The sequence below is a fragment of the Protomyctophum parallelum genome (assembly GCF_964188405.1).
Source record: "Protomyctophum parallelum genome assembly, chromosome: 14".
Classification (NCBI taxonomy): domain Eukaryota; kingdom Metazoa; phylum Chordata; class Actinopteri; order Myctophiformes; family Myctophidae; genus Protomyctophum; species Protomyctophum parallelum.
In genome coordinates this window covers 3,321,634-3,346,653 of record NC_139709.1, presented here as the reverse complement: position 1 = coordinate 3,346,653, position 25,020 = coordinate 3,321,634, and the positions used below count along the sequence as shown (strand labels likewise).

The following is a 25,020-nucleotide window of genomic DNA, read 5'->3' as shown; positions in this document are numbered from 1 at the left end:
TGCATTTCTAATGGAATTCCCCTGATCTGCTGGCCCAGCTTGTAGTACAGGCAATCTAAGGTTTAACCTCAAACAAATTGCAACACAAACTCTTTCCACTTCTTTTGTTTCATCAATATGTTAGTAATAACATATCAAACGTCCTAAGAAATCGGAGTAGGGGAACATAGTGAAAAATGCTGAAATATATGATGTCACAATTTGACGCCCATGTTAAAATCGAATTATGGATGTTTTCTTGTCTGATGTCCAAACAAATGGTTCACTACGGTCCAGAATCAACCAGAATAAACATTATAAAGTTAAATTAATAAAGTATTATAATAATTCTTATTATTACATGACTGTATTATAATTATTATTACTACTAAAACTACATGTGGCATTCGCTTTTTTGATATCAGACCATTTACCTTTTTGCTTTACTAAACCACAAAATAGGAACTTTTGATGATTAATTATACCTGTCAGGTACACATTTACTGCCACAGTGTTTTACAGTCAGCTTCAACAGTAGAGGTTGTTTCAGCAGGAGAGAAGGCTTTGGTTTGGCTGTACAATGGGAAGTCTGGGGACGGTCTTGACTCATTAAGATACAAGCGCTTTTGTGAGAAGGTGGCTACTAGCACATCTCATGTAAGAGAGTCTGCCACCTACAGCTGCAGCAGCAAAGTATCACAGTCTCCGTGTGTACTACCAAGTGCAGCAGTGGAAGGGAACTGCATGTCAGCTCCTGCCGAAAGAATGGGGATGGGAAGAGAATGATGGGGGGCTTGTTTGTCCCTGTCCAGACGGACATACCTCCAGCTCCACAGGAACTGCTACGGGTCATCAGATGCAAGACAGACTGCCGCAGCCTGATGTGCACTTGCAAGAAGCATGGCATTGACTGCTCTGTTGCATGTGCAAACTGCAAGACACAGGGTGTGCAAACACATGTCTGGTTGAAAGTGATGATGTTGATGAAGATGATGAAGAATAGTGTAAATATAATGACAACATTGCTTTTATAACTTTAAAGTTTTGCAATGTCCAATATGCATGTCCTTTACCTTTCATTGCATTCATAAACCATGTTTCTGATTTTCTCTTGTGTGAAGATTGTCCCTTTTTTCTCACAAAATGCCTATAATATTAAGAATTTCCTTGCAATTTACTGCATTCAACAGATCTTCTAGGTAATTCTGGAAAGTATTTAACCTTTTCTTTGGACACCAGCTAAGAACACTTCCATAAATCGATTTTTTAACATGGGCGTCAATGGGGAATTGTGACGTCATCTATTTCAGCATTTTTCACTATGTTCCCCTACTCCGATTTCTTAGGACTTTTGGTATGTTATTACTAACATATTGATGAAACTAAAAAAGTGGAGAGAGTTTGTGTTGCAATTTGTTTGAGGTTGACCCCCTTTTTTTCTTAGATTGCCTGTACTAATAGGTCCTCACTAATAATCATGATAAAATGGCAAAAAAAAATTCTACTCAGTCTGTGTATCATAGGAGGGCTGTGGGCAGTTTAGAACCCGTCTTCCAGTGACATCATCATTAGGCAGATTGTTTTTTAAACAAGATTTTTTTTACAAAAGTGTTTAGATTTTCATTATCGTGAGAACGATGGCTTCCATTTTCTCATTGTAACTTTTCAGGACTAGAAAGCCTGCAGTTTTCATTAGCTTGTATTCCCCATCGATGATGTCACTGGAGTCAGGTCCTCCAGTGACATCAACATGCAGAGGAGAAGTCATAACAGAACCATCTAAACACTACAACATGCAGTCATAACAGAACCATCTAAACACTACAGCATGCAGTCATAACAGAACCATCTAAACACTACAGCATGCAGAGGAGAAGTCATAACAGAACCATCTAAACACTGTGGGCGACTGTGGGCGACTGTGGCTCAGGAGGTAGAGCAGGTCGTCTAATGATCCATGGGTCGGCGGTTCGAATCCCGGCTCCTCCTGTCTACATGTCGAAGTGTCCTTGGGCAAGACACTGAACCCCAAATTGCTCCCGATGTGCTGGTTGGTACCTTGCATGGCTTCCGCCGCAATCAGTGTATGAATGGGTGAATATAATGCACAATCTATGTAAAGCGCCTTGGATAAAGGCGCTATATAAATGCATCATTTACCATTTACCACTACAACATGCAGAGGAGAAGTCATAACAGAACCATCTAAACACTACAACATGCAGAGGAGAAGTCATAACAGAACCATCTAAACACTACAACATGCAGAGGAGAATTCCTAACAGAACCATTTAAACACTACAACATGCAGAGGAGAAGTCATAACAGAACCATCTAAACACTACAGCATGCAGAGGAGAAGTCATAACAGAACCATCTAAACACTACAGCATGCAGAGGAGAAGTCATAACAGAACCATCTAAACACTACAGCATGCAGAGGAGAAGTCATAACAGAACCATCTAAACACTACAACATGCAGAGGAGAAGTCATAACAGAACCATCTAAACACTACAGCATGCAGTCATAACAGAACCATCTAAACACTACAGCATGCAGAGGAGAAGTCATAACAGAACCATCTCCTCAAGTCATAACAGAACCATCTAAACACTACAACATGCAGAGGAGAAGTCATAACAGAACCATCTAAACACTACAACATGCAGAGGAGAAGTCATAACAGAACCATCTAAACACTACAACATGCAGAGGAGAAGTCCTAACAGAACCATCTAAACACTACAGCATGCAGAGGAGAAGTCATAACAGAACCATCTAAACACTACAACATGCAGAGGAGAAGTCATAACAGAACCATCTAAACACTACAGCATGCAGTCATAACAGAACCATCTAAACACTACAGCATGCAGAGGAGAAGTCATAACAGAACCATCTCCTCAAGTCATAACAGAACCATCTAAACACTACAACATGCAGAGGAGAAGTCATAACAGAACCATCTAAACACTACAACATGCAGAGGAGAAGTCATAACAGAACCATCTAAATACTACAACATGCAGAGGAGAAGTCCTAACAGAACCATCTAAACACTACAGCATGCAGAGGAGAAGTCATAACAGAACCATCTAAACACTACAGCATGCAGAGGAGAAGTCATAACAGAACCATCTAAACACTACAACATTCAGAGGAGAAGTCCTAACAGAACCATCTAAACACTACAGCATGCAGAGGAGAAGTCATAACAGAACCATCTAAACACTACAGCATGCAGAGGAGAAGTCATAACAGAACCATCTAAACACTACAACATGCAGAGGAGAAGTCATAACAGAACCATCTAAACACTACAGCATGCAGAGGAGAAGTCATAACAGAACCATCTAAAGTTTAGATGGTTCTGTTATGACTTCTCCTCTACAGCATGCAGAGGAGAAGTCATATCACCAGTTTTCATTTTAAGGACCCCCCAGGTTGAGACACAAAGATCATCATCATGATTATTAGTGAGGACCTATTATATGAAGATATGTTGAAAAGTGGTGAAGTGTTCCTTTAATGACCAAACGAATAGAAAAAAACCACAAATAAAAAGTATAGTATGACATCACAGGTCCTGTCCTATGATGATCTAAAATGGGTCTTGCACTTAGTATTGCAATATTATGTATTATTATGTACATTACAATACAATATACGATTATGCTTACTTACAAGAATAAGATAGTCAGATTAGGCAGTCAGTCAGCTGAAGCATCTTAATCTTATTTAGGTGTGGTCTGCGTGGTTCATGACATTTCTCTCTCTGTAAAGCAGTTGTACTGACGTGTAACTTAACTTTTAGCTCTGAGAGGCACAGTTTTCAGTGTTGTTGGAGATGTGTGGTCAGGAACCTCCCTCTTTGGGAGGAGTCGGAGTGTAGAATGGGAGGAACCGATCACACCACTAGCAGTGATTGGTGGGAAACTCATACACACTCAGCCCGCGCTCTCGTCCGTCTCTATGATTGGTGGGGCGCACAACCCCCACACTATACTTTACTAAGCTGAACATATAAAAGATCTCGCACGCCTGTATTTCATCACATTTCTTCGAGCTGTTATTAGTCTACAACTAAACCTACAAAATGAGTGGTCGAGGGAAAACCGGAGGAAAGGTCAGGCAGAAGGCCAAGACCCGCTCATCCCGTGCCGGGCTCCAGTTCCCCGTGGGTCGTGTCCACAGGCTGCTGCGTAAAGGCAACTATGCCCAGAGAGTCGGTGCCGGCGCCCCGGTCTATCTGGCGGCTGTGCTCGAGTATCTGACCGCTGAGATCCTGGAGTTAGCTGGAAACGCTGCCCGCGACAACAAGAAGAGTCGTATCATCCCCCGTCACCTCCAGCTGGCCGTCCGCAACGACGAGGAGCTCAACAAACTGCTGGGTGGAGTGACCATCGCTCAGGGCGGTGTGCTGCCCAACATCCAGGCTGTTCTGCTGCCCAAGAAGACCGAGAAAGCCGCCAAGAAATAAATCTACTTAACACGACTGAACAAACCCCCACAAAGGCTCTTTTAAGAGCCACCCACTGTTTCTGCATAAGAGTCATTTCCAATATTCTGAATGCGCACTTTTACCGTAACTTTCTATTTATCCAGTCTGTCCACATGTCTGCAATCATAACAGCGGGTTATTGCTTAATTTCTTCAGTTTGAATGGGAAATGAGTTAAATGAACCCACACTGCTTTGTGGTAGTTAATGCATTATTTTCCCTTCCCGCTCTGAGGTCCTAAATGTTTAATGTACATTAATGCTCCAAATGCTGTGTTCGTGTAATGCTTGCATATCTAGTAATTTTCTATCTGCATGTAATCGCAATACTTTTATAAGATAATTATGTTGCTGCCCAACATCCAGGCTGTTCCCAAGAAGACCGCCAAGAAATAAACCCGCTTCATTTCGCCACCCACTGTTTCCATATGTCATTTCCAATTTAACGTCCTAGTTTATATGTAAATAAGTTAGTGAAATTACACTGCTGTCCATTTAAAAAATATGAAAATATGAAATCTACATGACAATCTTTAAAGTTCATAATGTTGAACACCATTTACAGCAATTTTTTAATTAATGCACAGTATTTAACAAGTTACATGCCTAGATTTAGCATCGTTATTCAGATCAGCGTCAGATGACTGACCTGGAATAAGTGGATTAGCAGACAGTCTGTAAAGGCCATTTGCTGATAGTATTTGGATAAACCCTTTCTTGGACAAGATGGGTGGTCCTTAAAAGGACCGTTGTGTTTAGAGCAGACAGAACAGTTTACTTGGAGCTGGTGTACTTGGTCACAGCCTTGGTGCCTTCAGACACGGCGTGCTTGGCCAGCTCACCGGGGAGCAGCAGGCGGACGGCGGTCTGAATCTCCCTGGATGTGATGGTGCGGCGCTTGTTGTAGTTAGCCAGTTTGGAGGCTTCACCGGCGATGCGCTCGAAGATGTCGTTGACGAAGGAGTTCATGATGCCCATGGCCTTGGAAGAGACACCGGTGTCTGGGTGGACCTGCTTTAGGACCTTGTAGATGTAGATGGCGTAGCTCTCCTTCCTACCCTTTCTGCGCTTCTTGCCTCCCTTCGTGGCGGTCTTGGAGACGGCGCCCTTCTTGGAGCCCTTCTTGGGCGCTGGTTTCGCTACTTCAGGCATGTTTCTTTCTCAGTGGAACGAAGATAAGAAGTGATCTGTGGTCCGAGTTGCACCAGTATTTATAGCACGCCTATGCAAATTAAGTGTGCGACTCCCTTATATGATTGGCTGATCTGATCCTGCCACAAAGAGGGTGGTGTCTTGTCTTTGTTCCTGCATAATGTTTTCCCGCTCGTGCAACATGGTGAGGGGTTAATATACATTTAGAGTAAATTAAGAATTTAAAGATATTTTGGGTATTAGGCTATTATTATTTTCCACATTTCCCCATGATAAAAGGTCTATCTAGATGTTCATTAAGACAGTGGCAATATTCCCATTATATTATAATATCATAATGAGTTAATTATTGTTATTAATTTATACAAATGCTGCTCTTCTGTGCTTATAAAGCCAAAATAGAGAGCTGGCAGTGGCAGGCTCACACAGGTGTGTGTGTGAGAGTGTGTGTGTGTGTGTGTGTGTTCTTCCCCTGTTTATTCAAAACAATGAATTGTTCTCCAGTTAAATATTTTTTTTTTTTTTTTTTTTCTTATTTTTTTTTGCGGCTTACGCCTTTTATTGATTTTTGAAGGGACAGACAGTAGGCTGACAGGAAACGGGAGAGAGATGGGGGGATGACATGCAGTAAAGGCCGTGTCGGGTCCGGGAGTCGAACCCGCGGCACACTGCGACTGGATTACCAGTCCGGTGCCCAGACCGTTACGCTACGGCCTGGGCCTCCAGTTAAATATTCTGAGCATTCCAAAGTAAGATGATGATCAGCTGAGTGGGTTTCATCATGTCCTCTGGTCCTACCTGACAGAAACCTTCTGCTGAAACCAGGAACCAGAAACTATGTTAATTAGCACGTTCTTTATTCTGTGAATCATTGAGATTGTGGCTCCAACTAATACACTCAGTCAGAGGTCTGTGTGTATTATTAAGCACTTCATCTCTCGATATGTGCATTAAGCATCGTTAAACAATGTTAAACTCACTTTGCCACTCGATTTGCCATTGACTTTATGCATGTGCATACCCTCTATAGCAATGGTTCCCAAACTTTGCCATGTCAAGGACCCCCAAATTGACACTAATGAGCCCACGGACCCCCATTTGAAAAATATATGCCTGGGACCCCCATAAGAGAAGATTATGACAGCTGTGATTCTCAACCCGTTTAATTTCAAGGACCCCCTGTTTGACATGCATTAGTCTACAGACCCCCATTTAGAGATAGATTGATTGATTGATTGAAATATTTATTAACAGTTTGTAGAATTTACAGTACATTTTAAGCACAAACTCAATACAAAGACTGTCAACTGTGAGTGGACGACCCAATTAAGCATTACACTTGTTTACAACAGGGTCCACATTGTTCAATTCATCAAAACATTTAAAGACATACAACCATTTAGAGACATACAAATAGACATTTCTATGTAGCTAAAGAACAGAACAGGAATTCATCATATGGGAAGCAAAAAAGGGAAAATATACAAGCACTGGGAAAATATACAATATACAGTGAGGGAAATGGGGTGGGGGGGTGGGGGGGATTCAGATTTTACAGAGGCCAGTTTCGAATTGCAGCCATCCGTAGGTGCCCTTTGAGAGCGGTTTTGAAGGAGTCAAGGGATTCACATGTCTTAATGACTGTTGGTAGGGCGTTCCACATTTTGGTGGCATAGGAGCGAAAATAATTTAGTCCCTTGTTTGTGCCGAATCTGGGTTGTACATGGTTTGTTGCACTCCCTCTGGTGTTGTGGGTGTGGACTTCGTTTACATTAAGGAAGTATTTAGACAGGTACATGGGTATCTTGGTGGTGTATCGAATCTTGTGGACCAGACCCATTGCAAGATGCTGTACTCTGTCGACGACCCTAAGCCATCCCAGCCTGTCAAAGTGGGCAGGGGTGAGGTGGGTTCGGGGGGTGAGGCCAAGTAGGAGCCTGACCAGTTTGTTTTGGGAGGTCTGGAGCCTTGTTTTAAGGGCCTTTGAGGTGCTGTGGTACCAAGAGGTGGATGCATAGTCAAAGAAACCTTGTACGAGGGCTCCTGTTAAGGTCTTCAAGGTGTTTTTGCTGACCAGTGAGGAGATCCTGTAAAGGAATCTTGTTCTTTGATTGACTTTTTTGATTACGTTGGTGGCCATTTTATCACCGGAAAGATTAGCCTCCAGGATGGAACCTAGGTAGGTAATTTGATCTTTTCGTGTGATAATATTGTCACCCACTCTAACCAAGAAGCCATCTGCCTTGCTGAGTTTACTATTTGATCCGAAGAGGATGGATTCAGTTTTTCCCAGGTGTAAGGATAGTTTGTTATCAGCAAGCCAGGTGCAGATTCTACCGAGTTCAGAGCTGAGGGTCTTTTCAACCTGCAGTTTGTTCCTGTCCGAGACCAGCAGTGCTGAGTCATCTGCGAACAGGAACAAGTTGCAGTCACAAGCTGAAGTCATGTCGTTAACATAAATTAGGAACAGTAAAGGCCCTAGTATGCTTCCTTGTGGGACACCACAGCTCACTGGGAGGGGAGGGGACAGTGTTCCGTTCACCTCCACCATCTGTTCTCTCCCCTCCAGGTAGGATTGCATCCAGCTCACTGATGTGCTATCAAAACCAATAGCTTTAAGCTTGTTAACCAGTATGGAGTGGTTCACGGTGTCAAAAGCCTTTTGGAGGTCCAGCATGACCATGCCGCAGTATTTTCCAGCATCCACCTCGTGTTTGATGTGATCGCTCAAATAGAGGAGGCATGTGTCAGTGGAGTGGGATGTTCTGAAGCCAGATTGGAACTCGTACAGCAATTTATTAGTGGCAAGATACTTTTCAACCTGTTCATAGACTATTTTTTCCATCACTTTCGAGATGGAGCTTAGAATAGAAATAGGGCGGTAGTTGCCGGGTTCTAATTTACTCCCTTTTTTGTACAAGGGGGTTACTTTGGCCAGTTTAAAATCTTGGGGGACCTGTCCCTGTTTGATGGAGAGGTTAACTATGTGGGTGATGACTGGAGCTATGGAAAAGGCTGAGTCTCTGAGAAATTTGGAGGGAATATTGTCATGGCCAGTGGCCTTGTGGGGTTGGAGGGCACTCAGTTTTTTAAGTACCTCCTCGGTTGTTACCATTGCCATTTTAAAATCATCTTTACAAACACCAAGGTTTTTGTAGAAGGCTTTGATGTGCTCTACACCAAAACGCCCAGAGTGGGAGGGCAGTTTGCTAACCAGCTTTGTTGCAATGTTTGTAAAGAAGATGTTCAAGTGGTTGGCTACATCGAGTTTGTCAGTGATGAGATCTTTATTTGTCATTGCAACGTGTACAACAAAATTAAAAGTGCCAACCAATCAGTGCATCATATCACAAAACAACATACTGTACAAGCTAAAACAAAACACACATGGCTTCTTGTTATTGCACAACCCCAGCAGCACTAATGCACAAACATGTAATTTCAGCTCAACAAATCCTTATTGTACTTAAGATAGCAGAGAAAAAAACAAAAAGTGTCGCAGCAACAGATCATTTTTTAGCAGCATTGAGTGCAACTACCGCTGTGGGATAGAAGCTGTTACTGAATCTGTTGGTCCCTGACTTGATCACTCTGTCTGTACCGTCTGCCTGATGGCAACAGTTCAAACAGTGACTGTGAGTGAGCAGGGTGGGAAGTGTCTTTCATAATGTTCAGAGTTTTTTTATGACAGCGGTCTCTGTGTAGTTCTTCCAGTGTGGGGAGAGGGCAGCCAACGATCTTCTGTGCTGTATTTATGACCCCCTGGAGCCACTGTACAGCTGATATACCACACACACACACTGTACAGCTGGTGTACCACACACATATGCAGTATGTCAATATGCTCTCTATGGAGCACCGATAGAAGGACACCAGCAGTCTCTGTGTGATGTTGTTCCCCCTGAGCACCCTCAGGAAGTAGAGTCTCTGCTGGGCCTTCTTCAGCAGCTCAGAGGTGTTCGTGCTCCAGGTCAAGCCCTCCTCCATGTGGACTCCCAGAAAACGGCAAGAGGACACCCTCTCCACACAGTCCCCATTGATGAACAGGGGTGGAATCTAATGACATTTCTATCTCTGGGACCCCTGATTTATATTGTAAAATCCATGTTGCTGTAACTCTGAGTGTACGAATGGAACCATCTGGTCCATTTGGTACCATTCAGAGTTACAGAACCATAAGGGTCCATTTGGTTCTAAACTATCATTTAGCTGGGGACCCCCTCAAGGACCCCTGGGGGTCCCCGGACCCCACTTTGGGAACCACTGCTCTAAAGCATGCACCCATAAGCAATGACCCAACAGTTGAATAATATACAGATTACAATATCAGGTATGCCAAATCTATAATGTAATGCACAACTGTCACAATTCAATATTGAGAATAAATTCTTAGGTTTAATTATTGACAGTAAACTTAATTGGGAACCGCATATAAATAATCTAAGGACAAAATTATCTAAAACCATTGCTATAATGTATAAAGCTAAACCTATTCTAAACCAGAACTCACTATATGCTGTATTGCTCCCTCGTACTCCCATACATCAATTACTGTGTGGAACAACTATCCAGCCAATATTCCTACTTAAAAAAAAAAGCCATAAGAATTGTCACCCAATCTGATTATTACGCACCAACCAACCTATTATTCATTCAATTAAACACCCTAAAACTCCAAGATATAGTAGATCTAAATACCGCAATAACAATCACCTGCTCCCGAGCTGTATCCAAGAGCTGTTCTGGCCTAGAGAGAGCCGCTACAACCTAAGAGCTGTTCTGGCCTAGAGAGAGCCGCTACAACCTAAGAGGCACTTCCTTTATTCAAACAAACAAATGCTAGAACAAACATCAGAGAGAGGTGCATATCGGTCAGAGGGGTCAAGCTGGGGAATGGATTGGATGACGAACTAAAAAACTGTAGTACAATAAATACATTAAAAAAATTGTATAGATCAAAAATAGTAGATACAGAACATTGATATGATGTTTTGTTTTCTCGTTTTGTTTTGTTGTTTTTGTTATTTTTTGTCTTGTTCCTGTTAACTGTATTGTCCTGTCTGTCTTTGTTTTTGTTTTATGTTATGTTTGTTTGTTTTGTTTTCTTGTTTTTTTTTCTCCCTTCTGTTTGCTTTGAAAGCCATTTATCTGTTAGAAGGGTAGGCACTATAAGCTTAGGCTTCAGCCTACACCTTTTTGGTCTGTTTCTTTTGCACAAAAAAATGCAGGCACTGTATTGATTTGTAATATGACCAAAATAAATAAACTCTACTCTACTAATATAGCATATAATATATAAACACAATATAAAGCACACGTCAGTGAAATAATAATAATAATATATCATCATCAATCATACAAAACCCATGACAATCCATAGATACATAGAGCCTACAAAACGAACATATAGGCTTACCAAATGACAAGTCAGCAGCCGAGCATACCTCTCACACCGCGTTGACGTTATGGGGTTGTGAGGACCCACAACTGTCAGCTGCCTGTTCAGAACACCCTTAATAAACTCACTCAGGACTCACCTATTGTATTATTCATAGACCTTTTTAACTTGTGATCATATGTGTTTTACATGATTGCAAATGTAGTGCAGATAATGTAATATTAATCTACCTTTTGACACGCTTCTCTAAAGTAGTTTCATACAAATGTTGAACCCCATTAACAGCAATATTTTTTGTTTATGAATTAATGCACAGTACATATTTCATTAAAAAAAAAACACCTAGTTTTATCATTGTAATTCAGATTAGCGTGATACGATTGACCTGGACTAGCTGGTTTATCTGACAGGCTCTGAAATGACAGATGTATTTGGATAGACAGAAATGTTTACTTGGAGCTGGTGTACTTAGAAAGTCTTAGTGCCATCAGACATGGCGTGCTAGACCTCATGGGGCAGTTACTTTAGTTAATACACTACAAATATAGCTACACGTTAAATTAATTTATAAATAATGTAGTTGCTATATGGTATAATCTAATATGTGTCTGAATAAACTCTTTAAAGAAGGTGTGGGCGGCTCTTAAAAGAGCCTTTGGGTTGTTGGTAGATTAGATCAAGTCAGCGTTATTAACCTCCGAAGCCGTACAGAGTGCGTCCCTGTCTCTTCAGAGCATAGACAACATCCATGGCGGTCACGGTCTTTCTCTTGGCGTGCTCGGTGTAGGTGACAGCGTCACGGATCACGTTCTCCAGGAACACCTTGAGGACACCGCGGGTCTCCTCGTAGATCAGACCGGAGATACGCTTCACTCCGCCACGGCGAGCCAGACGGCGGATGGCGGGCTTGGTGATTCCCTGGATGTTATCACGAAGCACCTTGCGATGGCGCTTGGCGCCTCCTTTTCCGAGACCTTTTCCTCCCTTCCCTCTTCCAGACATCGTTGCTTTAGCAGTAGTTCAAGAAGTGAATGATTTGAGAGCTCAGAGCCTTGCCTTTATATGTGTGTTCTGAGGACGTAATGGAGGACAGGCACAGAGAGAGCAAACGTGGGCGTTGCCAATGTGCACTGCCCCCCCCCCCCCCGCCAACACACACACTCCTCCCCCTTCACATCACCCATTTGTTTTTACAGTAATATTGCTATTCAACTCTATAATCATATAATTAGTTATTTTGGTCAATATTTTTGCCACTCCAATATTGCTTTCCCTTTTATATTATTGGCTTTATTCCTTGGCATTATTATTATTTTCCCTCTCCCTAATAAAGTTGATTTTACATGCTCTTGCCCCTCATCTGTAAAGTGTATTTGGGTACTCACAACTCAGAAAAGCACTACATAAGTTTGAGATATTATTATTAATCATTGTTAAATATTAAATATTATCATGCAAGAGACTGATACAATAATGTATGTAAACATTTGTAAAAACCCTTGGAAAGCATAAATAACATTCCATGTTGACTTCATGACTTATCTTCCCATGCTGCAGTCTCGATAATGTAGGCCTTTATGATTTGGAACTATTTTGGCAGGCGCTCAGTCAAATCTGGTCACATGTCATTGTCCACTATTCAATGTTGATTTGAACCAAACTGATTCATGTTATAGAAGAATTAGGACATTATTAGGTATGAGAAATATGGCAGATTAGAATTGATAGATTTCTAATACACAGGCGTAAAATGCCTGGTGCTCAAATGATCACAATTATAGTGAGGATAGGATACTCTTATAAAATAATGTGGTTGGCTCTTAAAAGAGCCTTTTGTGGGTATAAATATGGAGCAGACAGTTTACTTCTTTTTGGGCGCTGCCTTCTTTGCTGCCTTGGGTTTGGCAACCTTCTTGGCTGGAGCCTTCTTGGCTGCTGCGGGCTTCTTGGCCACTTTTTTGGGGCTCTTGGCGGCCTTCTTCGGGCTTTTAGCTACTACTTTCTTGGCGGCAGGTTTCTTGGCTTTCTTGGGTGATTTCTTTGCGGCTGCGGGCTTCTTTGCCACCGCCTTCTTGGGCGATTTCTTAGCCGCTGCGGGTTTCTTGGCTGCAACGGGCTTCTTTGCTTTGACTGCTTTCTTAGCTGCAGGCTTCTTTACCTTCACCGCTTCTGCCTTGTTAATCTTGAAGGAGCCAGACGCGCCGGTGCCTTTGAGCTGGACCAGGGTGCCTTTAGTGACCAGGCTCTTGACGGCGGTCTTTACGCGGACCTTGTTCTTCTCCACATCGTAGCCGCCGGCAGTCAGAGCCTTCTTGACCGCAGCGAGAGACACACCGCTCCGCTCCTTGGAGGCGGACACGGCCTCGACGACCAGCTCAGCGACGCTGGGGCCGGTCTTCTTGGGTCGGGGAGCTGCCTTCTTCTTGGCGGCCTTGGCCGGAGCTGGTGCTGGAGCGACTTCTGCCATTATTCTCTCGGATAGTAGGTTGCTGTTCCTCCTGTAAAGTAAACTCTCAGAGTGATGCCGAACGCTCTGAAGGGGCTGGACTTAAACACCACATGAGAACCATCTAGACTCAACACACACAGCAGCTCTTCTGCAGTATCTTAATGTGACACTTTTGTGTTTTCTCCTCGATTAAAACATCATATAACTATCTACTGGGTATATTATTTAATGCAACAAAGAGCTGATCAGTTAAAACACATGCTCCTTTCTTACATTAATACATCTGATATGAAAACGGCACTCTAGTTTTTAAGTGATGTGCTAAAAACATCATCCTTCCACAGTCTGACACCAGTGTTTCCTCTGTCATTTGTCTTATAAAACATTTTAAACTACGATACATTAACAATGATACTCAAACTCGTCTTAGCAGACATTCATGGCGATGCAATAACATAAATATACTTTTGCTTTGTCTTCCGTTCTTCTATAAACAGAAGGTTTTCTGACACAAGTAAACACACTCCAGTTGACAACAGCTTGGTGGAGTTGATACCAACTTCCAATGACAGAGGTTGTAACACTTGGTCCATTTGTGGTCAAAAACGTATTGTAATCAAAATACAGAAAACGACACAGGTACATTATTTGGTTATGGTTATGGCACACATACACTTTCACTGTTACACTCCATCCATTAACACTGACAATAATGTGATGATGTAAGCAGATACATGTGACACATATTGGCATGAATTATTTAAAATTTTAATACAAAAGTATTTGTTGTAATGTGTTGTGTTGTGTTGTGTCACATTATGGACAACATGGAGGGATGTATTTTATGGACACTACTGTATTATTTTCAGAGCCACCCACACTTTCTTTCAATATTTATTCAGCTAAGTTTCATGATAAATGAGGCCAATAATTAACTACTTATAAGTAATCCGTTCTCAACAGTTATATCAAAGTACATTATAGTAGTAATGCATGGATTCATGACAGAGGTGGCAGTGCATATTTAGGTGAGGTGACTCTGAGACAAGCTTGGTTAAGGCCTATTCATAGTCTAGATCTAGAATTTCGGTGGTGAGCTGACCACCGGAGCTGAAATAACATTGAGCGGTGGTGAGTAAAAACAGAGAGAAGGGCTGGAGCGGTGGTTTGCTCTTCACCGCGGCTCGTGACGTCATGTTGTAGTTCGGTGGTCACCTCAGTGACGTCATGTTGTAGTCCGGTGGTCACCTCCGTGACGTCATGTTGTTGTCCGGTGGTCACCTCAGTGACGTCATGTTGTAGTCCGGTGGTCACCTCAGTGACGTCATGTTGTAGTCCGGTGGTCACCTCAGTGACGTCATGTTGTAGTTCGGTGGTCACCTCAGTGACGTCATGTTGTAGTCCGGTGGTTACCTCAGTGACGTCATGTTGTAGTTCGGTGGTCACCTCAGTGACGTCATGTTGTAGTCTGGTGGTCACCTCACCACCGAAGATCCAGACTATGAATAGGCCTTTATGGTTATGGAGCCTCACACAGCTGGACTCAAGTTAACATTAAGAAATGAATGCAGTGATGTGCAGATCAAACTGTTTCCATTCTCCAGTATTGCATGTGTCAGTTCAACATAAAAGGAGTAAATCTAAGGTTGTGATTCTCTGGATAAGGATGTACCCCCCCCCCCCCCCCCCAGCGATGCTGATTAATAGCAGAATAGCAGATCTACAAGATCACACAGAGTCACAGACTTGCAGTGTTGTTATTATTTGCGGGGCACAAGCCCCATCTATGAGCCTTTAGTCAAGTCAAGTCACCTTTATTTATATAGCACATTTAAAAACAACAGAAGTTGACCCAAAGTGCTTACCATATAAAAATGACATCATAAAATACAACATTAAAATAAACGTTTAGCAATACTTCATATAAGAAAAATACAATATTACAACATTTAAAGAGCATGAAACAACACAAAAAGCCTACTGATTACAAAAAGGTTTAAAACATTTACAGGACTAGGAGCTGAAGGCAATTAGTGTGCACGTAAACAGTGTGTCCTAAACACAAACATGAAATGCCATCGACAATGAATGGCCAGTTCTGAGTGTTTGTGTTAACACAAACATTGAGGACGAGGACATACATTGTGATTGGCCAGAATGAGATGATGTATGATGTATGATAAGAGCGCCCCTCACTTCACACGGGTGTGGTTTGTTTGCATTGTATTCAGTATTCTAATTAATGTCATTTCACAAATATGTTTCCTTTGCTTGGTGTTCTGTGTAAAGCACATTGAATTGCCTTGTTGAAGGCTTTGCCTTTCATAGTAACCCCAAAAAGTGATTACTTACAAATGAATGCTAAACTAATGATAATAATTTCATGTGAATGGGTGTCTGAGATAAATAGTAAGGAGCACGCACAGGTAGCAGTTTTAATGACTTACGATTAATGCCTTGACACAATGCAACTCCAATGATGCAGTATTTGTATTGTTGTTTTATTGTGCAATGGCATTGATGAATAAACACTGATAATTTTAATTTGCCCATGTGAGTTAGCCAAATTCTCAGCACACATTACCAAATGGAATAATTTCAGTCGTTTTTGGCTCATTGTGAAGATAGTTAAAAGTGCATAACTAGTCAATATCAAAGGATAATAGCTCTTTAAATAACACATTTGGTGGCTCTTAAAAGAGCCGTTTTGGGGGTGTGGCAGTGACAGATGAGTTTATGCACGTTCTCCGCGGATACGACGGGCCAGCTGGATGTCTTTGGGCATGATGGTCACCCTCTTGGCGTGGATGGCGCACAGGTTGGTGTCTTCAAACAGACCGACCAGATAAGCCTCGGCCGATTCCTGCAGAGCCATGATGGCGGAGCTCTGGAAGCGCAGGTCGGTCTTGAAGTCCTGGGCGATCTCCCTCACCAGGCGCTGGAAGGGCAGCTTGCGGATCAGCAGCTCGGTGGATTTCTGGTAACGACGGATCTCCCTCAGAGCCACTGTACCGGGACGGTAACGGTGAGGCTTCTTCACTCCGCCGGTCGCCGGCGCGCTCTTACGAGCTGCCTTAGTGGCGAGCTGCTTCCTGGGCGCTTTGCCCCCGGTGGACTTACGAGCTGTCTGCTTAGTTCTTGCCATTGTCTGTTCTAAAGAGGTCGAGAATAGAATGACTAAGCAGAGCAAACTGCTGGATTTATAAGCGCCACGGAGACGCCGTCGTCCTATGATTGGTCAGTGTTCTGGAACCTCCTTGTTTGGGGAGGTACCACGCATCACTGGCACCGATTGGAGGGGAGCTCTGACACACGTCAATCTGACTGGGACTGCTGTAATATAGCTAATAAATACTATGGAATACTAGTTTCCAGCAAACTGAAACAAATAATATACATACATTGCTCTATGACACGCGGGGCAAATAAATAAACATTTATACAAGAACACTCAAAAGGTTAAAAGTGAGGAGAGAGTGGATAAAAATAGATGTACTTTATTTATAAAAGTTATAAATAAAGTCATTCATCCACTCTCCTCATTTTTAAGCTTTTGAGTGCTTGGATCACTGCCCTCTCTTTAGTATTCCAGTCCCATTGATCTTCGAAGAACCAGAACCTACTTTACATTATTATTATTGTCTCCACCAGGCAGAAGGCATGGGGACTCAGTTCATCCATGTGTGTGTGTGTGTCCCTCTGTGTCACTCCCATTGATGTCTTAAAAACGAGTCAGTTGTTTCTCTGGTACTGGTGGCTTTATTTCTCTCACTTCGATCAACAAGCCAACATAAAAACTGATAAATAGAACAACAAAGTATAAAGCACATAAACATAACGAAAATATAGTACAAACAATATTCACCTCACTGGCTGCACATAGTGATCAAGGGAATGAAGGAAGGAACCCATATGAACATCAAAAACAATCAAGACTGGAAAGAAACACAGTCGATCAATTAGACTCAAAACAACACAAAACATACAACTTAAATATTGACAAACAACACAAAATATTGACACAGAAACCAAAAGAACCTTAACTGCCCTCCTGTCTGCATACTGCACAGGAGGAAGTGTATATGCCAATGTCAGCCATGCTGACTTGAACCCATATATGGTCATGAGACCGGAAATGACGCAACAAATAAATACTCTTTACCAAAATATCAAATAATGCAAAGTGGAAGGTAGAAAATAAGAAATAACTCTGTGGACAGATAATCTCCGTTGGCTTGATCACAGCCATACTCTGCACACACACAGCTGAACCTCTGCCCCAAGGTTTTCACATTGGCCTCTTATAGCGCCACCACCAGGCCGCTTTGTGCAAAACATTTTTTTTGGACAGTACACCTACAGATGTCAAATTGCAAATTTGTACACAGTCTCTAGAGCCATTCAATGAAACATGTCTTTCAGATTTTTAGGACTCCATCCTGATTGGCTAAGATTGGCTTCCAAAGTTCACAGGAGTGCTCCGTTTCAAACAAAATGCCACAAATCATGAGCACATCTTGTGATTTCAGTGAAATTGTTCATGCACATTCCCACTAGACTAGGCCAAGGAAGAAATACCACTGGAACATTTTCAACTCAGCCTCATGGTGGCGCTATAACTGGCCGATTAGTGTTTTCACCTCTAACTGCATGGATCTGTGTAAAACTTTGTATGCAGGTTAATTGCAAGGATAAAATTCACCGCACTCCAGGGACACCCTGCTTTAATACCTATACCAAGCTTGATTGGATCAGTCAGAGTAATTACCACATATAACCTGGATGTAGGATTATTCATAGACATTCGTCACTATATCTATGTACAGTTGTGGCAGCTGGATTTCACTGAGAGCATAAATCATAACATTATGAGGCAATGTGCCGAATGCATCACGGAAATCTAACAAAACAGAATAGAACTTTGCAGAGTCATGTTTAAAGTTGTCGATCCCTGCCTTCAGACAGAAAACATGCTCATGCATTCCTTGACGGGCAATATACGCCTTTTGTTCAGATGACAGAATGCCAGTGTCTGTGAGCCAGGGCAGAATACGGGCCAATATGCATTTCATGAATACTTTATATATTGTCGGTAAAAGTGAAATGTCCCTCCACGTAGAAGGGTCGTCAGGAATATTGTCTTTTTTAGGGATTCTGTGTATTAATGCACCTGCCCATGAGTCCGGCACTTTTCTATCCAACAGGCAAGTGTTGAATATATTTACCAGAATTTGAGATGAGTTAGTGGCTTTTAGGTTTTCATAAGTGACCCCGTCAGCGCCACTCGCCTTGTTGTTTGGCAGGCTAACACACACACAAACACGCACACACACACACACACACACACACACACACACACACACACACACACACACACACACACACACACACACACACACACACACACACACACACACTTTAACCAATTATTTATGTCCACACAAAGGGGATAAATATTACAGGTGCAGTAGGGTTACATTTACAAAAGCATGGCACGTGTTTTCACGGTAGAATATAGGCATGTACTATCTATGGCTATACCCATAGATAGTACATGCCTATATTCTACCAAAGTGATTATAGCAGACACTGCAATACTTTGCCAGCCCTTTAGCCTCCTTTTTGGGCATCCCAAGTTGTTGGAACCCTCTAACAACCAGTCACTGGGTATTCCCAAGCCTATAGGCTGCCAAATATAACAACAAATAGTCTGCACCTATTAGCCCAGCTCTGAGATAATGAATTGCATTTTTTATAGCGCTTTTCCAAGTGCTCAAGGCGCTTTACAATGGTTCATTCATTCATACATTGGGAGGTGTAGCGGCGTACAGTCGACGCCAGCGTCCTCACTTCCCACATTCACACACCAATGGTGGCGAGCTCACACCGACCGACTCATTGGAGGCAATGTAGGTTTCAGTGTCTTGCCCAAGGACACTTCGACATGTGGACAGGAGGAGCCAGGATTCGAACCGCTGACCCAGGGATCATTGGACGACCTTCTCTACCTCCTGAGCCACAGCCGCAGATGGTATGTAGAAGTGATTGGTATTTAATGACCATGGTCATAAAGGCTTGCTCTAGGCTAGGGTGGAGGCTAGCCCCAATTTGTTCCCTCAGTCCCTACGCTCATTCTGTAGCTCCTTGGAGCTACAGAATGAGCGTAGGGACTGAGGGAACGTATTGGGGGTAGGGTGGAGGCTCTATCTCTAATACAGACACTTCTCTGGACTCTTCATCAACCACAACACCTTCTGGACTGGAGTATTACCTGTCAAAGGTGTAAAGATGTCTGGGTTATCACAGAGCTTAAACATGGATGAAATGACACAGGAATGTTTCTCACTGAAGATATTTTGATATGTCCTTCGCTATGAGTTCCACTATTCCACTACATCCCTTTGTATGCATGGCACGCACGCACGCACGCACACACACACACACACGTGTGTGTGTGTGTGTGTGTGTGTGTGTGTGTGTGTGTGTGTGTGTTGGCATGTTTAATTAAAAAAAACAGACAGAGATCCTTAAGCACAACCGAGGATTGAAGATGTTAATTTAAGATTAGTTTAAAATATAGTGAAAATAGCCGATCTACATCATCTACAATTGAAGCTCACAAAGCTTCATTTAGTTCATGAGCCAGATCGAGCCACAAAAGTGGACCATGATTATCAAATGGGTGGGCAAATATAGGTTTGATTTCTTTTTTTTTTACTTTGTACATCTGTAGTTCACAGTTTGGCACTTATATTGGCACAGACTAGCTACTAGTAGCTTAGTGGTAGTTGTGTTGGTTTATTGGATAAAGAGATCCAATTAGTATACCCAGTTGATCATATTATTATCATTCTAAATCATTAATGTTAAATAAAGAGCCATTTATTTAAAGGCATAATGTGATTAAATGCAAGTTTTGAATATATTAGGATATTGATTCATCCATGTTTAACCTTTAATCTATATGACAAAAGGATGACAAATACACATAACTGTTTTCCCAAAACAGCATCAAACGCTCCTCTGATATGAGCTGGTTGATAATAAATCTAAAAATGGACACTCAGATGTTAAGCAAGGAAAAGGGAAGTAACAGAGGAGAGGTCAAGAGGCCCCTCTGCATCACAAAGTTCCATCATTATTTTCTATATGTTGTGGTTAGTCTTATGCTTTGTCCTGCAGGCTAACTCTCTGACTAAACTGACCATCGCATAACCCTGAGGAAAGGCAGAAGTATCGAGAGGAACATACAGAAATCGTCATCTGGAATCTACCGATTTGGCTTCATGTTAATGTATAAAATGGGCAGGGAAAGCATTTGACCAGTGTGCAGACTGCACCAACTGTCACTTGGTGATTGTACTTAATCGCAAGGGATAGAATTCTGACGCCCATGAGCTCATGTAGTACATTTCATATTCATTCTATTATTCAATCAGGATCTCAATTGGATTAAATACATGTTAGATCCTTAATACCTCTGTCCGTTCTTACACTTCACCAATTAAAGGACGCGCAGAGATAGCGTGCTCCAAGAGGGTTTTTTTAAGTATCTCACAATTTGGTTGTTGCCTATCTCCAACAGTTGTCATGTGTTGAATGTGTGGACCACTATTGTCACATGGAAATTGGTACAAATATATGAACAACTTTTGAACCTCATTTCATGTAGAGACTTTAAGTCAGGGGTGTCAAACTGGTGATCCGCGGGTCGCATGCGGCCCGCGACGTCGTCTTCTGCGGCCCGCCTGCCTCAAGCAAAATAAAAATAAAAAAATGTTTTTGTTTTTTTTAATAGCTAAAATATAAACTAATAAGTAAGGCTGCATGATATATCGAACATGTACCTTCATCAGAGTGGAGAATATAAGTATAAATCAAGTTGAGCAAAGCCACTCTTCTCTGCCCCTCTCTCTAACAGACACAGTTAACGATGGCTTGTTAAGTGCCTGCCAGACAGACAATCAGATGAAATGAAGGCAGGTGTAGAGTAGAGTGTAGACTAGTGAACTGAACATGTTCTCTTTATATCAAGTACTTCATACCAGCCCCTTATGAAACTACTTCTACCCAAATGGATTTCATATTCCATCCTGAATGGCAGTAACTAAGCATACAATGAGAACTGAGAAGATCTCCACAAAGGTTTACTCATCAAAACTGATTATAAACTGTAACCATCAAAGCATGCACTCAACATAATGGTTATGTGACCATGTCATGTGCATAATATAAAATCTTATAAGTTTTATCTGATATTGATTAATATGGGGGGTGGATTCAATTAATCGATTATTAATCGTTGTTCACTTAAAGTTCACTTAAAGTTTAAGTGAACAATTTAAATTTACTATTTAAGCATTCAGCCCTTAATCCAGAGCCATTTACAGTAAGCACGCAAGAACAAAAATATGGTCAAACATCTGATCATATACATAAAAAAAATAGTCATCATGAATCACACGTAAGCTAAGAACCTAACAGTGGAATATCTATATAATGAAACTATGCGTATACCTATAGAGCGCCTACATGTCTACATAAAATGCTATATATATATAAGTTACATAAGTTGAGCCTTTGCATATGTCATGAAGTCATTTCTCACCTCTGACATGGGAGAGGGGAGAAGCTCAGAGACTCCTTGGCTACTATAACTTTAGGTGCCCCAGTGAGCTATAATCCAGTGACCCCCACCCACACCTCATACTGCCCTCTACTACCCACCTAGCAGGACACCCTATAAGGACCCACCCACACCTCATACTGCCCTCTACTGCCCACCTGCAGGACACCCTATAAGGACCCACCCACACCTCATACTGCCCTCTACTACCCACCTGCAGGACACCCTATAAGCCCGCCACACTCCTGCATCACCTCTGCCACCTCTAGGGACCCAGTTATGACATGTATGTTCTGATAGCACTGCGGTGACCTCCATACCCCCACTGTCTACCACCCCCCACCCTCATTCAAAGACTACAATGCACACTGTCCCGGGCAGTGCATCTCCCCACGCCTCCCCCTCCCAGTTCTTCTCCGTGTAGTAGCCTACGCATGTCAACCTGGACATGCTTTTCAAACGGGGTCTTGCCCTGAAAATGAGCCTGGTACCCTTTGGTCAAAATATGGCCCTTGAGGAAAATTAATTGGGGAACCCTGGTGTAGTGTCAACACACGCAGAAATGATGGATCAGAATCTCACACACACACACACACACACACACACACACACACACACACACACACACAATAATAGTTTTGGTATGGAATGAACATAATATAATAATTAGGCATGCATCACTTTGCCTAAAACCCTGAATTATAGAAGGACCGCAATTGGTAAAAGGCTACGTCATGCATTTGTTGAAGAGACATCTATACATTTTCTATACATTGGGCACTGCCCGGGACATTGCACAGGTAAAGAAAATACTGGATGACTGTGGTATGTCTTACATTTGGTTTGGCCCAGAAATGTACGACTGGTTGAAGCAAACTGTCGAACAAAGGTTGAAAGACCAGTTTTTGCAAAAGTGGCAAAGTGATCTCAATAGTATCATAGTATTAGTATCTGACATCATGTGACATGTTGAACACAAACAAGAGTTCAAACTAGAAAAATGTGAGAAAACCGTAAGTATAGACAGGCTATTTAAACTTTAGGCTAAACAACACAATTAATCCCAAAGGTCATCGGTAGATATAAAGGACTGGAAAGAAGTCAGGATTTGTAACCCATCTAATGAAGCCAGAAGTGGAGATGAGTACCATGTTTTGTTGGAATGTAAGAATACTAGCATTATAAATTTCAGGCAAAAAATACCTGCCATTTTGTTTTACCCACCCTTCTATGTTTAAATTAATTGAATTACTAAAATCTGAAAGAAAACTAAAATCTATAAATTGGGTGCTTTTCTGAAAAATGTTCTTCCACTGTACAAATATGGAAAGCCTTCCGATATGTCCATGTATATCGTGTAATGTATTGTATACTTTTATGAATCTGTGCTCCAAACCATGTGATCATGGTCGGGAGTTAAATAAATGAAGTCTTTGCCACCCACAAACCCCCTCTACCTGCCTTAGGGCCCTCATAATTCATAACACTGCTACACTACGCAGTACAGCTCAAGTTAATTCTAACATCAGCAGTCTTCAAAGGTCTCCCAGAAATACCCGACGATGGCTGAACAACTTCAGATTCTAGTACCCGTTTATGTTCATGTGTAATACCAGTTGATCCGAGCAGACCCGTACTCAGCAGCGTCGCAGATGCTGTCCTGCAACTGCAGCCGTAGATGCAAGCTCCCAGAATGCCATGCAGGACTTCATTGAAATGTATATATCTTTTTTAATCGCACAATTTTGTAACCCATGTTTTCACACAGTCAGTGTCAATTATCTAATGTAATCCTGGGCTCTACACTCCCTCTGCCAACCTGGGGAGAGCAACGGACTGACCTCATGCTTCCTTCAATGCATGAGGAATCTTTTCACCTGACAATTAAGGGGGAGTTTCCATGGAAGGAAAAGGTTATTCCAATCAGTTTCTTTCCCCTCCATCAGGCGCCTCAGCTGGCCAGAGGGAGGCCGTTTAGAGACCAGTTTCTTTCCCCTCCATCAGACGCCTCAGCTGGCCAGAGGGAGGCCGTTTACCTCCATCAGACGCCTCAGCTGGCCAGAGGGAGGCCGTTTAGAGACCAGTTTCTTTCCCCTCCATCAGGCGCCTCAGCTGGCCAGAGGGAGGCCGTTTAGAGAAGTAAAATATAGCGACAAATACATGTTTTTTTACATGACATTATTTATTTCCACAACAACAAAAAGGCATCAAGTCAGTATTATTTTTTTTAATGACGCTGCCAGTCAAGGGATGATCTTGGATTCAGGTTGATTTTTAGTCATTTGCAGCTGAGGACAAGAAGTGGGTAAAGACAGTCAAAATAATGAACTTTCCTGAATATCAAAAATAAATTATCCTTTTTAGAGAAGGCTGTTATTTGAAGTTAGTGATGATCATTGTTATTTTTTAAATAGTTGGTCACTATAATATGAGACTACACATTGTGTCAGCTCCACACTATCTTAGCCCAATAGTGCAGTCACAACATTTTGACATGCTGTGAACTTGTTGATCTGCTACTATAAAACTTGCCCAAAATATGATGTCAGGGGTGGTTGCAACAATCTGCCTCAATAATAGACTATAGAGGGTATATGCACACACAAGCTTTCTGGCCTTGACAGCCCATACATCCAAACAGAATAAGGTATTTTCTGATTGCATTAAACAACGTTAAACTCACTTTATACATGTGCACACCCTCCATTGACTGGAGTAAGCCTGAGCAGCATGAACACAACTAAAGATATACCAGAGAAGAGATACAACGGCTCCATACAGCATACTTACATAGCCGTCCCTGTGGGATGATCTAGGATCCGCCCGAAGAACTAACAATAAAGACACAATTAAAACCAGCATGAAGCAGTGTACAGTACAACAGGTGCACCGTGCTCAATTCACTAATTATTCCT

At 42.1% G+C, this 25,020-nt stretch overlaps 5 protein-coding genes across 5 annotated transcripts; 1 reads left to right on the top strand and 4 right to left on the bottom strand.

Moving 5' to 3' along the window:
• Positions 1–4,077: 4,077 nt before the first annotated feature.
• LOC310870098 (histone H2A-like) lies at positions 4,078–4,461 on the top strand (the record flags this gene model as incomplete). Its single annotated transcript, XM_083781133.1, has 1 exon — positions 4,078–4,461. One exon carries the CDS (start codon positions 4,078–4,080, stop codon positions 4,459–4,461), a length of 384 nt encoding a protein of 127 aa, XP_083637259.1.
• Positions 4,462–5,073: 612 nt separating this feature from the next.
• LOC310870306 (histone H2B 1/2-like) lies at positions 5,074–5,632 on the bottom strand (the record flags this gene model as incomplete). The annotated part of the gene is made up of 1 exon (XM_083781474.1): positions 5,074–5,632. The coding sequence occupies one exon, from the start codon at positions 5,630–5,632 to the stop codon at positions 5,255–5,257; it is 378 nt and encodes a 125-aa protein (XP_083637600.1). The 3' UTR covers positions 5,074–5,254.
• Positions 5,633–11,367: 5,735 nt separating this feature from the next.
• LOC310870258 (histone H4) lies at positions 11,368–12,032 on the bottom strand (the record flags this gene model as incomplete). Its single annotated transcript, XM_083781414.1, has 1 exon — positions 11,368–12,032. One exon carries the CDS (start codon positions 12,030–12,032, stop codon positions 11,721–11,723), a length of 312 nt encoding a protein of 103 aa, XP_083637540.1. The 3' UTR covers positions 11,368–11,720.
• Positions 12,033–12,866: 834 nt separating this feature from the next.
• Positions 12,867–13,514, bottom strand: LOC310870997 (histone H1-like). Its single transcript, XM_083782424.1, has one exon. The coding sequence runs from the start codon at positions 13,495–13,497 to the stop codon at positions 12,892–12,894; it is 606 nt and encodes a 201-aa protein (XP_083638550.1). The 5' UTR covers positions 13,498–13,514; the 3' UTR covers positions 12,867–12,891.
• Positions 13,515–16,213: 2,699 nt separating this feature from the next.
• Positions 16,214–16,624, bottom strand: LOC310870549 (histone H3.2-like; the record flags this gene model as incomplete). The annotated part of the gene is made up of 1 exon (XM_083781792.1): positions 16,214–16,624. The coding sequence occupies one exon, from the start codon at positions 16,622–16,624 to the stop codon at positions 16,214–16,216; it is 411 nt and encodes a 136-aa protein (XP_083637918.1).
• Positions 16,625–25,020: the final 8,396 nt, after the last annotated feature.

Bases quoted from the DNA above. Each gene is read 5' to 3' on its own strand.
- LOC310870997 (XM_083782424.1), bottom strand. From the start codon at position 13,497: ATGGCAGAAGTCGCTCCAGCACCAGCTCCGGCCAAGGCCGCCAAGAAG.